Source organism: Paramisgurnus dabryanus, chromosome 4, assembly GCF_030506205.2.
Source record: "Paramisgurnus dabryanus chromosome 4, PD_genome_1.1, whole genome shotgun sequence".
NCBI classification, from domain to species: domain Eukaryota; kingdom Metazoa; phylum Chordata; class Actinopteri; order Cypriniformes; family Cobitidae; genus Paramisgurnus; species Paramisgurnus dabryanus.
In genome coordinates this window covers 7,282,757-7,296,738 of record NC_133340.1, presented here as the reverse complement: position 1 = coordinate 7,296,738, position 13,982 = coordinate 7,282,757, and the positions used below count along the sequence as shown (strand labels likewise).

Sequence of the window (13,982 nt, the reverse complement as noted above, 5' to 3'; positions counted from 1 at the left end):
AAATAGCAATTAATAGATTTGTTTAAAAATTCATTAATTAATCTATAAATAAATAGACAAAGTTACAAAAAAAATCATTATGTAACATTTTATTAGGCAATAAAAAATGAGATTATAAAAATAACATAGAAATGAAATATTAATCCATTAATAAATAATTCAAATTAATATAACAATTTATAAAAACAACATAAAATACGGTCAGGGGATCTCTGGATAATCCGTAATTCGTTTGTAATTATAAAACGAAAATACCGCTTTTCTGTTTTTTGTTTCAAAACGAAAAACCAAATAACCGTTATTTGTGTCAGAATCAAAAAACGAAAAACCAATTAAAAACGGCCGGTTTTTCGTTTTTGGCGATCAGTTTGATCGTTATTCCTTTTTGAACAAAGAATGAACAGAGTCTTTGAACTTCAATCAATTCGTTTTTCGTTTATAACAAGTGGTGCTCGCTGCAGAGCCAAATGGGCGGAGCTGGAGCTCTAGCGAGGCGGGGCACCCCCGCTGGATCTAGTGGGCGTGGCAGCATCAAGTGCGCAGGCGCCGATAGAGTTTGTTTAAACTAACTGTACAGCCTGTATCAAGTACTCCGGAGTATTGCACGGTAAGAAAACGGTAATTTAAAGATAAACTCAACTTTAATATGTATATAAAATCTTAATCTTACAATTATCGCTGTCTCGACGTGATTTTCGGGATTATGTTGAGTTTCGCGTTAAACACTCGACAGCTAATGTGCTAACATTCTCCCATCCACCACAAGTGATACGTAGTGTGTTTATTGTAGTTTTTATTTTTTGTATTTAAATATTTGTTTAACATGCACAGGTGCACCAGACAATACTTTTGCGAGGACAGGATCTTCTGCTGTCTATATCACTGTGCCTACTGTAAATAACCATTTACACGAGCTCTGAAATCATGCAGTTCAACTAAAAGGTATGTGTGTGTGAATTAAATATTTTACTTATACTGTGTGTGGAAAAACATCATGTTTGTTGAACCTTTCTGTTCGTGCATGTCATAGTAATTTCTTCCTTGCATTTAAAACTAAAAACATATTGTTCATTTAATATTTTCTTGTGTTGTGAAACCTTTGGGATGTCTGAATTTAAACTACTTTATTAGCAAGGTGATTCATCACAACAAATGTTTATATGCAATGCACTGTACAAAACATGTAAACAAGACAATGATGCTAATTTATTCTTTCTATGTTTTAGATTTTATCATCATCAAGCATGGTCTCAAGTGCAGACGATCCCACACTTTCACTGCTGTTACTGGACATCAACATTTTAAAATGTGTAAAAATCCAGAGGGACATCCTCCCATTGGCTGCAGCACCACCTTCATCCCCAGCATCAGCATCCCCACCTTTATTTCCCCTCGACATTGGAACATGTCTGTACTGATTTTGAGGTACAGCTTTTTAACTTCTTGCTTGTAAACTTGTTTAAATATCTTTAGAGGAGTATTAAGAAAGAACAAAGTACACAGTTGTCACAAATAACCCACTGAGGGTCAGTTAAGTAAACAAAGTACACGTTTTTAACAAAACTGTAAACAACATAAAGACTTAACTTAAAAAAAACAATCCCTAGATGTGACCGCTATATACTGTATTAATTGTATATCTAATTGTATTGTCTATAATTAACAGAGTGCCCCTCTACAGCTAGGAGGAATTGATTGTGGGGTATTTATGTTGATGGTAAGTGGTCTTTTATTTGCTGTACACCTATCTCTGTGTACTCAACACATCGTTTGTTAATATTGTTTTGTTTTTTGTATGCACTCTATGTTATGACTGTGAGAAAACATAAAAAAATGAACGATTAAGATTTTCTATTGCTATCTTTTACCAGTCTCACACACAATCATGAAGTGGTGGTGCTCAGTTCATTTAGACATTTCCTCCATACTCAGACAAAGTATGATATTGATAACTATACTTAAGATAAAACCTCCATTCTGTGCATATCCAGTATGCAGACAATAAATATATAAATAAAGCAATGCATGCCTAAAAACATTCTAATGTTTGTCTCTTCCCACAGTCAAGTCCCACAACTACTCACCCAGGAAGTAACATATGCAGATAACATGAAATTCACTTCACCTGAGTCAGATGTCATGGAGATCACCCAGACACCAGAAGTAGATGTATGTAGAGGGAATGTTTATGTACTGATTGACTTGTTTAACTTGTTAATGTGTGTATTAACCTTTCCTGTTTCATGAATTTGTTTATGAGCAGCACATCATTTTAAATTATATTATTATTGGAATTCTTATATAGCACACAGGACTCAGCGGTGATGAGAAACATTCAGCTGACCTGTGAGTGGGTAAAGGAGACCACTTGCTGGGAAGATGAGCTGGAAAAGATCTAAAGGATGATGCCCTGTTGGCTTTGACAACGTTGGAGTTGTTTATAAACACTGTGTTTTATGAGGGTGAAAGGAATGAAGAAGAAATGTTGACTCCCTTCCCTTTTATATTTTAGAGAAGGGCAGGAGATATATAAGACAAAAGAGTTATTCGTGGGTTTTGTTTACACAAACAAACCATGTCTTGTGAATCTACTAGTGGGGATAGACTAATTTAAATATTGATTTTTTGATTGGTTTTGTAAAATACCATTAAATGTTTGTGTGAACTGTAAAGTGATGTGTTCTTGAAATAAATGTATAATATTTATTATTGTATCTTATTATACCATTAAAGTCTTGTGTTCTTGAAATATTCATGATATTATTTTATATCTTCTTATTATAACATTTAATATAGATTTCTTTTATGTTAGATGCATATTTTGCTAAATTTGGGTTAATAGAAACCAATAAATCCACTTGTAGGACAGTGGAGAGCAACACTTATACATCTGAGTATGTGACTATTAAATTACATTTTTCTTCTACAAAAATGGAGTTGAAGCGAATGCTTCATTAATGTCAAAGCACATCGTATATCCTCTACTGTGGTAAGTCACATGGTTGGTTATAGACTACTTGTCTGCTTATTCATTAAAAATAGCATAATGCATAGCCTATCACATAAATGTTGAATCTATCCAAAGTTACAGTCAATATTCCATATAAATTTGCAATATCATTTTTTCACCATATGCTTTCACATTTACATGCAATAAGGGCAGATTAGGTAACCTAGTCTTATTTATTATTATATTTATTTATTGAATTAATCAGATGATTTGGTAATACAACAAGGTCGTATGAAACATTAGTAAATGCATTACATGAAAAAACAATGAACAATATAGCTTTTCAGCAAGCATTATTTCTTGTTAATGTTAGTTAATATCAATACAGTTATTTAGTTCATGCATTAACTAATGTTAACAGTTACAACGCTTGATTTTATAAATGTTTTAGTAAATGCTGAAATAAACATGATGAACTAAGATTCATAAATGCTGTAGAAGTTTTGTTATTTGATAGTTCATGTTAGCTAATGCATTAACTAATCTAAACAAATACAACCATGTTGTAAAGTGTTATCGATAATTTAGATTAGTTCACAACCCACACGTTGTGGTGGACACAAATAAAGAGGGGTGGACAGATAGTAAGCTTTCACTGGCAGGACAAAGCAGCACACCACTCCTTTCTCCATAAAAGGGCATTGTTGTCACTTTTAGATATTTACATCATGGTTTATGGTAAGCCACATCTTTGAATTGTGGCACTACTTTTGTGGAATTGGATGATGTCAACTTATGTCTTTAAATACTGTACATCATAATGTACAACGGTACAGTGAAGCAGGGCTCTGCATTCCAACTCTTTCACTTGCATAATATGCCCTCAAATTATTTACAAGCATAGTGGGTAAGTGAAGACTAAAACCTACTGTTAATGTTATAATGTTAAGGTTATATTATACTTTTATACATTTACTAGTTCCTGTGGCTTACCATAAACAATGATGTAAATATCTGAAAGTGACAACAAAGCCCTTAATGCATTTACTAATGTTTAATACGACCTTGTTGTATTACCATATCATATGATTAATTCAATAAATAAATATAATAATAATAAATAAGACTAGGTTACCTAATCTGTCCCTATTGTATGTAAATGTGAAAGCATATGCTGTAAAAATGATATTGCAAATTTATATGGAATATTGACTGTAACTTTGGATAGATTCAACCTTTATGTGATAGGCTATCAAAATATACTATGATCCGGAGTACTTGATACAGGCCGTACAGTTAGTTTAAACAAACTGTATCTGCGCTTGCACACTTGATGCTGCCACGCCCACTAGATCCAGCGAGGGGGAGCTGGAGATTCAGCTTCCCATTTGGCTCTGCAGCGAGCACCACTTGCAATAAACGAAAAACGAATTGACTGAAGTTCAAAGACTCTCTTCATTCTTTGTTAAAAAAGGAATAACGATAAAATGATCGCCAAAAACGAAAAACGGGCCATTTTTATTTGGTTTTTCGTTTTTTGATTCTGACACAAAAACGGTTATTTGGTTTTTCGTTTTGAAACAAAAAACAGAAAAACTGTATTTTCGTTTTATAATTACAAACGAATTATGGATTATCCAGAGATCCCCTGACCAAATACTCAATAAGTTCATCATTTTAAATTGCATTTATAAATTCTTAATTAAATAATGGAATTTCAAATTGTATTTCAAAAAGCGATTTAAAAAGGGAAATAAATAACTGGATTTATAAATTGAATTACAAATACAGGTTTAAATTAGGCATTTAAAAGGGCATTTCCGTTTGACTTTTCTGTTTTCATTTCCCCGTTGGTTCTCCTTATTCTTTTCGCTATTGGATTTGCTTTTCGTTTTAGCCTCTCTATTTAGCTTTTCCGTGACTCTTTGGGTCCTCATCTGAGATCTATAAATCTGCGCATGACGTACAATCAGAGCCAATCAGCGAGCTTGTTACATCCTCCTGGCCATAGCTAATTTGCATTTCTCATTTGACCATTTGCAAGGACCCAAAGAGTCACGGAAAAGCTAAATAGAGAGGCTAAAACGAAAAGCAAATCCAATAGCGAAAAGAATAAGGAGAATCATTGGGAAAATTAAAACAGAAAAGTTAAACAGAAATGCCCTTTTAAATGCCTAATTTAAACCTGTATTTGTAATTCAATTTATAAATCCAGATATTTATTTCTCTTTTTAAATCGCTTTTTGAAATACATTTTGAAATTCCATTATTTAATTAAGAATTTATAAATGCAATTTAAAATGATGAACTTATTGAGTATTTTATGTTGTTTTTATAAATTGTTATATTAATTTGAACTATTTATTAATGGATTAATATTTCATTTCTACGTTATTTTCATAATCTCACTTTTTATTGCCTAATAAAATCTTACATAATGTTTTTTTATAACTTTGTCTATTTATTTATAGATTAAATAATGAATTTTTAAACAAATCTATTAATTGCTATTTTTATTGTCCAGGTAGTTATTAAATATTGAAGTTCTTTATTACATTTTGCATGACTCTTGTGGTCCTCCATAAAGCCCAACCCAATAACCATTATGACATTACCCAACTACCAGCATAACTGCACAGTGCATAAATTAGGGTCCATCAAGACATGTTTAAGTTTACACACAAATCTATAATTGTGACATTCCATACACTGGTAACGTTATATATTAATCCGAGAATCACATGCGAGCCGAACCGTGGTTCGGATCAACTGCGATTTGTCACAGCACTACCAGCTAACATTTTGTTCCACTTAATTTTCTTCCAAAGAACACTATTGTAAATATTAATCACGTAAATTGCATTTAATAAAAATTGCGTCCCATTATTTACATCACAGCTAGTCAATGCTAGCTTCGTTCGCGCCATAAAAGTTGGAGCCACTTTCATATTATCCAAAATTTGCACTACTTTTCTCAGACATGATAAATAATTTGATGTTGTCCTAATTAATAATTCTTAAATGAATTATGAATTCTTTATGTTTGTTTCATCTGGAAAAAAGTACATGAACATGTCAAAGGAACATGAACGAATCACCAACATGTAATCAGCAACAGTTCGAAATAGAGTTAATATACGATGTGACGGGAACTCGATTGAAACCTGGGGTGCGTTCCACTCCAGTTTTAGACACACACTCGCGAACTTCCCTAAGCACTTCCCCTCGGGGGAATCCCTGTCGCCATTTTGAAGTGCGTTCCACTTCGTCAAGTGGACGAGGGAAGTTTGTATGGACAGACCCTCGCTCCCTCGATTCTGACCGAGGGAGCGAGTCTGCTTCATATGTACACTTCATGCAGCTTCATATCCCACAATGCAACACGATTGTGACGTCACTTCAGCAACTCGCGCTTTGCACATAGAGGGGGCGGTCTCCACTTTCCATGTGATCAAGGGCTTAGGGCGATCCATTTGAACCCACTTCAAGTGTTCTTGTGTTAGTGGGCACTTGTACAACGTAAGCAGTGACGTACATCCGAGTGAACGAGACTGAGGGAAGTTAGCGAGGGAAGTTCATAAAAAAACGAACTGGAACGCAGGGCCGTAGGATGGTAGTCTAGTAGTGCTTTTATTTTGAAATTTGTTGTGACCGGAAATATTGGACTGTTTACAGGAAGTAGTAGCGTATTTCTTATTTTGTTAACGAATAGATGTTTGTTTTGTTTTATATTAACACGAAAATATATAAAATTTTTCAATGTCGACTCAAAACATAATCGGACCCGCTTTGCCACCGATGATGGAAAAAAGCAAAAGTAATCATTCAGATGACGAAGTCGCAAGTATGTTCATATAAATGTCTTGTTTGCAGTTCTCTAAGCTGCAAAATTATTATTTTCAGTTTATTCTGTTTTTGCATGACCAGCTAGACTGATTTATCTTGAGATAACGTTAAATGTTATTTTCAGCAACAGTTAGATATTGCTTGAATACAAATCTTTGTAAAAAAAAATAAAAGTAAAAAATCTTCCAGTTATAGGTCCAGCTTTGCCTCCACTGTATAACGCTGTTACACAGTCCTCCGATTCATGTGATGACAGTGACCAAGAGGATGTCGTGTTTGAGGGGGCCAAATACTCCTCAACTAGGAACCAGCCTTCCTCAAAGTATGATAGTTTATGTTTTTGTGTTATTTTTTGTATCAGATATTTTTTTAAACTTTGTAATTAGTCGTTTGTCATTGTAGTGTAATTGTATGTTGTTAGAATTGATTATGGTAAAGGAAATAATTTGTTATCAGTTTTTCTGGTGTTCTGGTTATCAACAGCAGAGGCCTAGTGAAAGAAAAAACACGTATAAAGCAAACAGACAAGCGTGATGATTATGAAGGGGATGATTGTTTCTTTGGTCCAGCTCTTCCCCCGGGATATAAAAATCAAGAGATATCACCTGAAAGGTATTGGAATTTACCAAATAATGTACTGTGTGTTTCAAAATGTGCAATAAGGAATAGGTTAAAATTAATCAAACATATACACATATGTACATAACATGTATAATATATATATGTACATAACATGTATAATATATATATATATATATATATATATATATATATATATATATATATAATACATTATACATTATAATTATATTATAGTATTTCTTTCTACTGCAGGCCATCTGTAATAGGACCTGCCCTTCCTCCAGGCTTTAGAATACAAGAGGAAGAAGACGACGTGGAAAATTATGATGCAAGAGGATTTTTAGGACCATCTCTACCGCCAGGTTATAAGCCAGATTTGTCAAGCAGTGATGAAGAGGATGATGATGTCATCGGACCCATGCCAGCAAAGGCGGCAGCACCAGACTCCGTGGCATTGGACTTTGAAAGAAGAGCTCAAAGGATGAAAGACAAACTTACAGGAGTGGATGTAAAAGTGTTTTTTTTTTTTTTTTTTTTGCAGATTTGCACTTCAGTTTGGTTCAGTTTGAACTCTTATAATGGCCATTTAAAAATTATTCTTTTTCATTGGCCGTGCTAATGTATACTTAATCATGAACTTCCAACTATTATTTTATTATGGTCTACCTATAATGCAACATATAAGCTCAAAAGCTACTTTCCAAAATGGAAATTCATATAGACTGACCAGTGTTAAAGGGGTCATATTATAGGGCTAAAAAGCACATTACTTTGTGTATTTGGTGTAATACAATGTGTTCGTGTGGTTTATGGTTAAAAAAAATCATTATTTTCCACATACCATACATTTTTTTAGCACCTCTAAGTCCCGCCCATCTAAAAAAGGTAGTTTGGTACAAAGCTCATCGTTGTGAGAAAGCGCAGTGTCAACGGGTGTGAACTGATTGGCCAGCTATCCAGTGCTTGTGATTGGCCGAATACCTCAGTAACGTAATCGGAAATATGAAGCTCCTTGCCAAGTTTTGGAAGATGAGCTCCCAAAACAATAGTGAAAGCCACGAGATACTATCGTATTTACTACTACCTTATCAACACGAGCCTGAATCGGACCCAGAAAACACGGATGGCTAAGCTAATTGATCAACTTTACCAGCGCGATGTTAGCAGAACGTAACAGATGGTAAGGTAAGGATACTAAAACATAAACCATGTTTGCATTTGTGAACGTAGAAACAACAAACAAGCACTTATCTGCACTTCTCAAATCTCGCGTTTGGATCATCATTAGGAAATGCATTAAAACACAGGGGCATCTCTGTACCAAACTCGTCTTTGAATCGTCAGTGAGGAAATGTATTAAATATGAAAACATCGGCTACTTAAAGGATGTCAGTGTAGTTGCAAAGTTACAATTGCTCCACTTTTTAGACAAAGCCTTTTTGTACATCCAGCGGTTGTACTCCGCGATGTTTAGAAAGTAATCCTCCTTAAAATGTGCAGCACACAATTGAACATTTGGGCTGTACTGTTCTGAAACAGTGTTGTAAATAAAACCTAACCACTGGTTTCTTAATGTTTACTCTGTTGGAATGCCATCCAAAGTAGTTTTGCAACGAAACACAGCGTCTGCTCGACATGGCGGAAAAAATAATACTACAGCGTGATTGAAAGTTACACCCTCTATCTTTGCGTATATATGAGGGCGGTGTTATGAAAATGTTCAAACCAGTATGACGTCAAACTGCATATGGGCGTGTTAAACGAGCCGTTTTAGGTGGGCGTGGATGAGACTTCACGTTTAAAAATAATATCTCTTTGGATTTTAAACTTTAATTTTTGCAACTTTACAGATCTTTTATGTGCACAGACATCATTTAACACTCTAAAAACAAAGGAAAACATGCAATCTGACAATTTGACACCTTTAAAAACTGCTTTTTAGACTGGTCCAGCAGTGCTTACCAGAGAGCGCTGGATGACTGAATTGCCTCCTGAGTTGCAGCATGTGGGTCTGGAAGCACGCACCTTTAAGAAGAGATCAGGCCCAGAGAACAAAGACCGTTCAATCTGGACTGATACTCCTGCTGAACGTGAGAGAAAAGCCAGGGTAAGTTAATAATATAATGGAGTTAGGATTTAAAATATGTACATAGCATGCTGAACACATTGCAGATTTACCAATGAAGTTATTTTGCATGTGGAATTATCTCTGGTTTAGTGTTATCTGCAAATTTCTTAGATTTTTATGACAAAAGCTTTGTGTACATGGAATGGAGGGAGGCATTTGGAAATTTCCATCTTGTTGTCTTTCTTAGGAACGGCAGGAGGCTAAGGAAAAAGGTGAAACGGTCAAGGATGAGGGACCTCACCTTTCTCAAAAAGAGCTTGAGATGGCTGAAAAAGTTTCAAAATATAATGTAAGAAATTATGTATAACAAAAACTATGACATTATTACAAAAATTTGCACTAAAGTCACAAATTATTTGAAATATTGTTCTGAATTCAAGATAAGCATGTATGTCAGAAAGTGTTTTAACCTATTTTTTTTTGTTTTCTTATAAAAAATATTTAAGTAAATCCACTTTAAAAGTATTCCAATCATTTAAAACAATATTAGATGTGTGTTTAAAATTATCGGATGTGTTTAAAATTATAAGAGGGATGATATTAAAATCAGTTTTGGGGTCATTAACTTTATATTGCAATTGCTTTCTAACATAGACCCTAACAGTTCAATTAGGATTATGTACTGTAGATCACATGCATGCACCTTCAAATCACACACATAGTTTAATACATGCAGTTCCCTGAAGTGCAATACACGCAGTATGCCTGAAGTGCAAAAACATTTGCATGAATTTTAATCTTAATATGCCCATCCTTGTTTAGGAGTCCAAGCGTGGCGAATCTCTCATAAGTATGCACACTAAGAAAATGAAGAAAAAAGCTCAGGAGGATGCTGAAAAGCCTGTGGAGAGAAGACCCTTCGATAGAGACATGGACCTTCAGGTCAACCGCTTTGATGAGGCTCAGAAAAAAGCCTTGCTCAAAAAGTCACAAGAGCTGAATACCCGCTTTTCTCACAGCAAAGATCGCATGTTCCTGTGACAAAGATTAAATATTGTTAAAGATTTTTTTCAAAAGACATTGTATTACCTGGAAAAATCATCATCAAAACATTCTGAGCTTTGTTGACAGTTGTGTGTGAATATGTAAGACTGATGATTCTTCATTATTTTGCTTTTTATACCCTTAAATCTATTTGTAAGTGACAAAATTATGTAACTTAGTGACTGTTTTGAACTATATAGGACAGCTTCATGAGTACTGAATGAGTGGGTGAACATGTCGATTTTCACCTCAAAATTAAAAGAAAGAAATAAGATATATTTTGCATTTAGAAAATAAAGCTGTTTTTAGGATCATTGTGAATGTGACATTTGTTTTTATTAAAAACAATGATTTTCCATTTCTCAGTACTATCATAGAGAAAGACTTTCTTATTGGTGTAATGCATTAGTTGTCATCATAGTGTTTGATTGTGGTTCATCTTTATTTTATATATATGTTTTTTATATATCTATAAAGGAATAATTGATGACAGGCTGTTGAATTATAAGAAATGTGGCACAACGCGAAGCTTTTACACAGCGGGTGTGCATTATTATAGTCAATTATTCCTCTTACACCCCGGTTACCTCAAACATTAAGACATTTAAAAGGTTAGGTGTGTGGTTTACAGAAAAACACCCATGGAACATTTCTTAGCCAATCAGAATACAGCATGCAGCAGGCCTGTGGTCAGTGTGGTGTAAATATATGCTGAGGTGGCATCCTCTCTTCCATCTCACTTCATGTCTTTAGATGCTGACGCTGCTAATGCACTATTCTACACCTGGGCTGGGTTTCCCGATAACGATTAAACTTAGCACTTAAAGGCGCTCTAAGCGAATAATGTGCGACGTCACTTCCTGTTGATGTTTGAACTGTTTTCAAACAGACAGAGCGTAGCTAACCCCTCCCCCTCCCTTCCGTGCTTTCATGAACGCGCCCAACCCCCACCCCCAAATCCTTCTTGTCGTTTATTGGCTGGAATACTTTGTTTCGTTTTGTGCTGCTAGGTTTGGCCATTTGTTGATATTGCCGTTTGTGAAGCCTGGGCTGTCTACAGAGATCGCGTTTTTTTACAGTTTGATCAGCGGACAGGCAGCAAGCAGATAGTGAGGAGATGTTTCCGGTATGTAACAAAAAATGTTTTATGGTCTAAAACGCTTCAATTCGCTTAGAGCACCTTTAAGAGCGCTTTCTACGAGCTACTTAACGAACCTTCGTTGTTCATTTACGTGCGTTTCCCAAAGATGCACGTGAAACGATAGCTCGCAGCTGGGTTTTAAGTGCTACTTACGAGTCGCTATCCGTTTGTGCTGAAATGTCACCAATAGAATGACTCGAATTTGTAGCAGAAGCTTGTTTAGGCTAATGATCTTTAGCCGATGTGCACTAATATTTTTTATAATATTTTTATTATTGTTCAATGACCTTTTAAATGTTTTAAAATTGTTCATAATGAAATATTATTTTCCGTATTTAGTTAGGACTCGTCCCACTGCAAAATGCCTTCTACATTTTATCTTATAGTTTAGATTATTATTATTTGTTTTTTATTATCTATGTTTATTTATTATGAGGGATTATTGCATTGTACCATAAATATTTATTTGGTTTCTTTAATCAGATGCTAGATGCCATACCCTTCAAAACATTTTTTTTTTTTTACTGTAGCCAGATGAATTATAGCAGCAATTGGTAGGAACCATTTATCAATTTGCTAGTACCCACTTTTACCAAAATTGTACCAAATACGTTTTCCTTCTTTATTAATTTATGTTTAGTCATTTAAATTTTATTTCTCGTTTGAATTTTAAATATAGCCTATTATATTAAAGAAATTTAAACAAATAAACATAGAAAACCCCAATAGACCAATTTCGTGTTTGCAAACAGAGATGACGTTTTTTGTGGGCGGAGCCAAACTGGTTGCAGAAAGTGACTGCTCCGCAGTAGGGTTGTGAAGTCTCATATAGGAGTTGTAGGAAATGAGTCAGCAGATAAATACGCTAAGCAAGCAGCTGGAAAGCCTAACATAGATATTGAGGTAAATTACAGTAAATCAGAAATTAAAAGTATGGTTAAAAACAAAATGAAGGGAAAATGGCAAACATTATGGGACAGTGGGCAGACTGGAAGACAGTACTATAGTATACAGAACAAAGTGGGAAAGGGCAGAAATACGAACAGAAGTAAGGAGGAGGAGGATGTATTTTCAAGAATGAGATATGGTCACACACGATTAAACAATACACTGGTAATAATGAAGAAGCATGCTGATGGCAACTGTCAATTTTGCGGTAATTCAGAAACAATAGAGCATGTTATTTTACACTGTACTAAATATCAGGAAGAAAGACAAAGATTAATAGCACAATTGCAAGTAGAACATATGAGGTTCAATTTACAGGACATTTTACAAATAAGCACAGGTGGAATTTGTTTTAAGTATGTAATTGACTTTTTGAGGAATACAGGATTAATTAAAAGAATTTAGATTTAATTTATTTATTTATTTTTTTTTTTTTTGGTTTTTTTTTTTTCATATTTGTTTATCTCATATTTTGAAAGGATTAGACTCTAGTACCACACTCCAGTCCAGATGGTGGCGGTAATGCACTATTAAAGTTAGTTGCCAACCGCCATTAAAACGGAAGAAGAAGAAGAAGAAGGGTTGTGAAGCATAGACATCATATAGGTAGACGCCCTATCGACCGCTACTGCCTACTGGCGCGGTGAGATATGGGGCCGCCATCTTAGATCGGTCATCTGCTCCACTCAGTGTAATCTGTATGACTGGTGGAATGAGCTATCAGCGCATTTAATTAATCATATCTCAGTGAATACCGAACAGATTTTCACGCGGTTTTTTTTTGCTGCAAAGGTCATTCATGGAGCTATGATACAGGACACATGGTTCGGCGTATTTTAACCCCTTATGTGCCGCAAATCCCGTTTGAGTGGAGGGTGACAATGTGATGTACATCTTTCAATGAATACTTCTCTGGGATTCTTTGGGCTAGAAACCTAATCTTGGTCTTGTTTTAAAGAAGACAATTTAGGGTTTTTCACAAATGAGTTAGAAAGTAAAAAATATTAAATATAAATATTTTTATAGCCGTTTACCTTTATTTTAATATATAAAATAATGCAGTAACATATTAATTTATAAATAAAATTACATAAAAGTTAATGTTACACACAATAAATAATGTTAACATGAAGCAATATGTCTCAAGTAGTTGTGATCAAAATTTCAAGTTAAAATCACAAAAAAAAATGATGTTTGTGTCACAATTTTAATGGTTTTACCAACAACTTCCACTAGATTTTGCCACATACGCTTGTACTCTTGTATACTCACAAACTAATAAATTACTGTCACCGCATTATTATTCATGCAAAAAGCTTTTGAAATATTAAAACTACATTCTGAGAGCTTTCCGATGATATATAGCTTGTCATGATTATTTAGGTTTAGAGTAGGGTTTTAGT

At 34.4% G+C, this 13,982-nt stretch overlaps 1 protein-coding gene across 2 annotated transcripts; it reads left to right on the top strand.

Moving 5' to 3' along the window:
• Positions 1-6,441: 6,441 nt before the first annotated feature.
• On the top strand, positions 6,442-10,804 carry gpalpp1 (GPALPP motifs containing 1). Of its 2 annotated transcripts, none has more exons than XM_065295763.2 (7): positions 6,442-6,794; positions 6,986-7,118; positions 7,283-7,408; positions 7,631-7,886; positions 9,321-9,485; positions 9,694-9,795; positions 10,269-10,804. In XM_065295763.2, exons 1-7 carry the CDS (start codon positions 6,710-6,712, stop codon positions 10,485-10,487), a joined length of 1,086 nt encoding a protein of 361 aa, XP_065151835.1. In that variant the 5' UTR covers positions 6,442-6,709; the 3' UTR covers positions 10,488-10,804. The 2 variants fall into 2 exon arrangements, with proteins under 2 accessions (XP_065151835.1, XP_065151833.1); XM_065295761.2 differs by having other exon boundaries at positions 6,456-6,794; positions 7,280-7,408.
• Positions 10,805-13,982: the final 3,178 nt, after the last annotated feature.

Excerpts from the sequence above, each read along its gene's own strand:
- gpalpp1 (XM_065295761.2), top strand. The coding sequence starts at position 6,710 with ATGTCGACTCAAAACATAATCGGACCCGCTTTGCCACCGATGATGGAA. Across the intron at positions 6,795-6,985 it reads TTCAGATGACGAAGTCGCAA|TTATAGGTCCAGCTTTGCCT; the intron begins GTATGTTCATAT and ends AAAATCTTCCAG. Across the intron at positions 7,409-7,630 it reads CAAGAGATATCACCTGAAAG|GCCATCTGTAATAGGACCTG; the intron begins GTATTGGAATTT and ends TTTCTACTGCAG.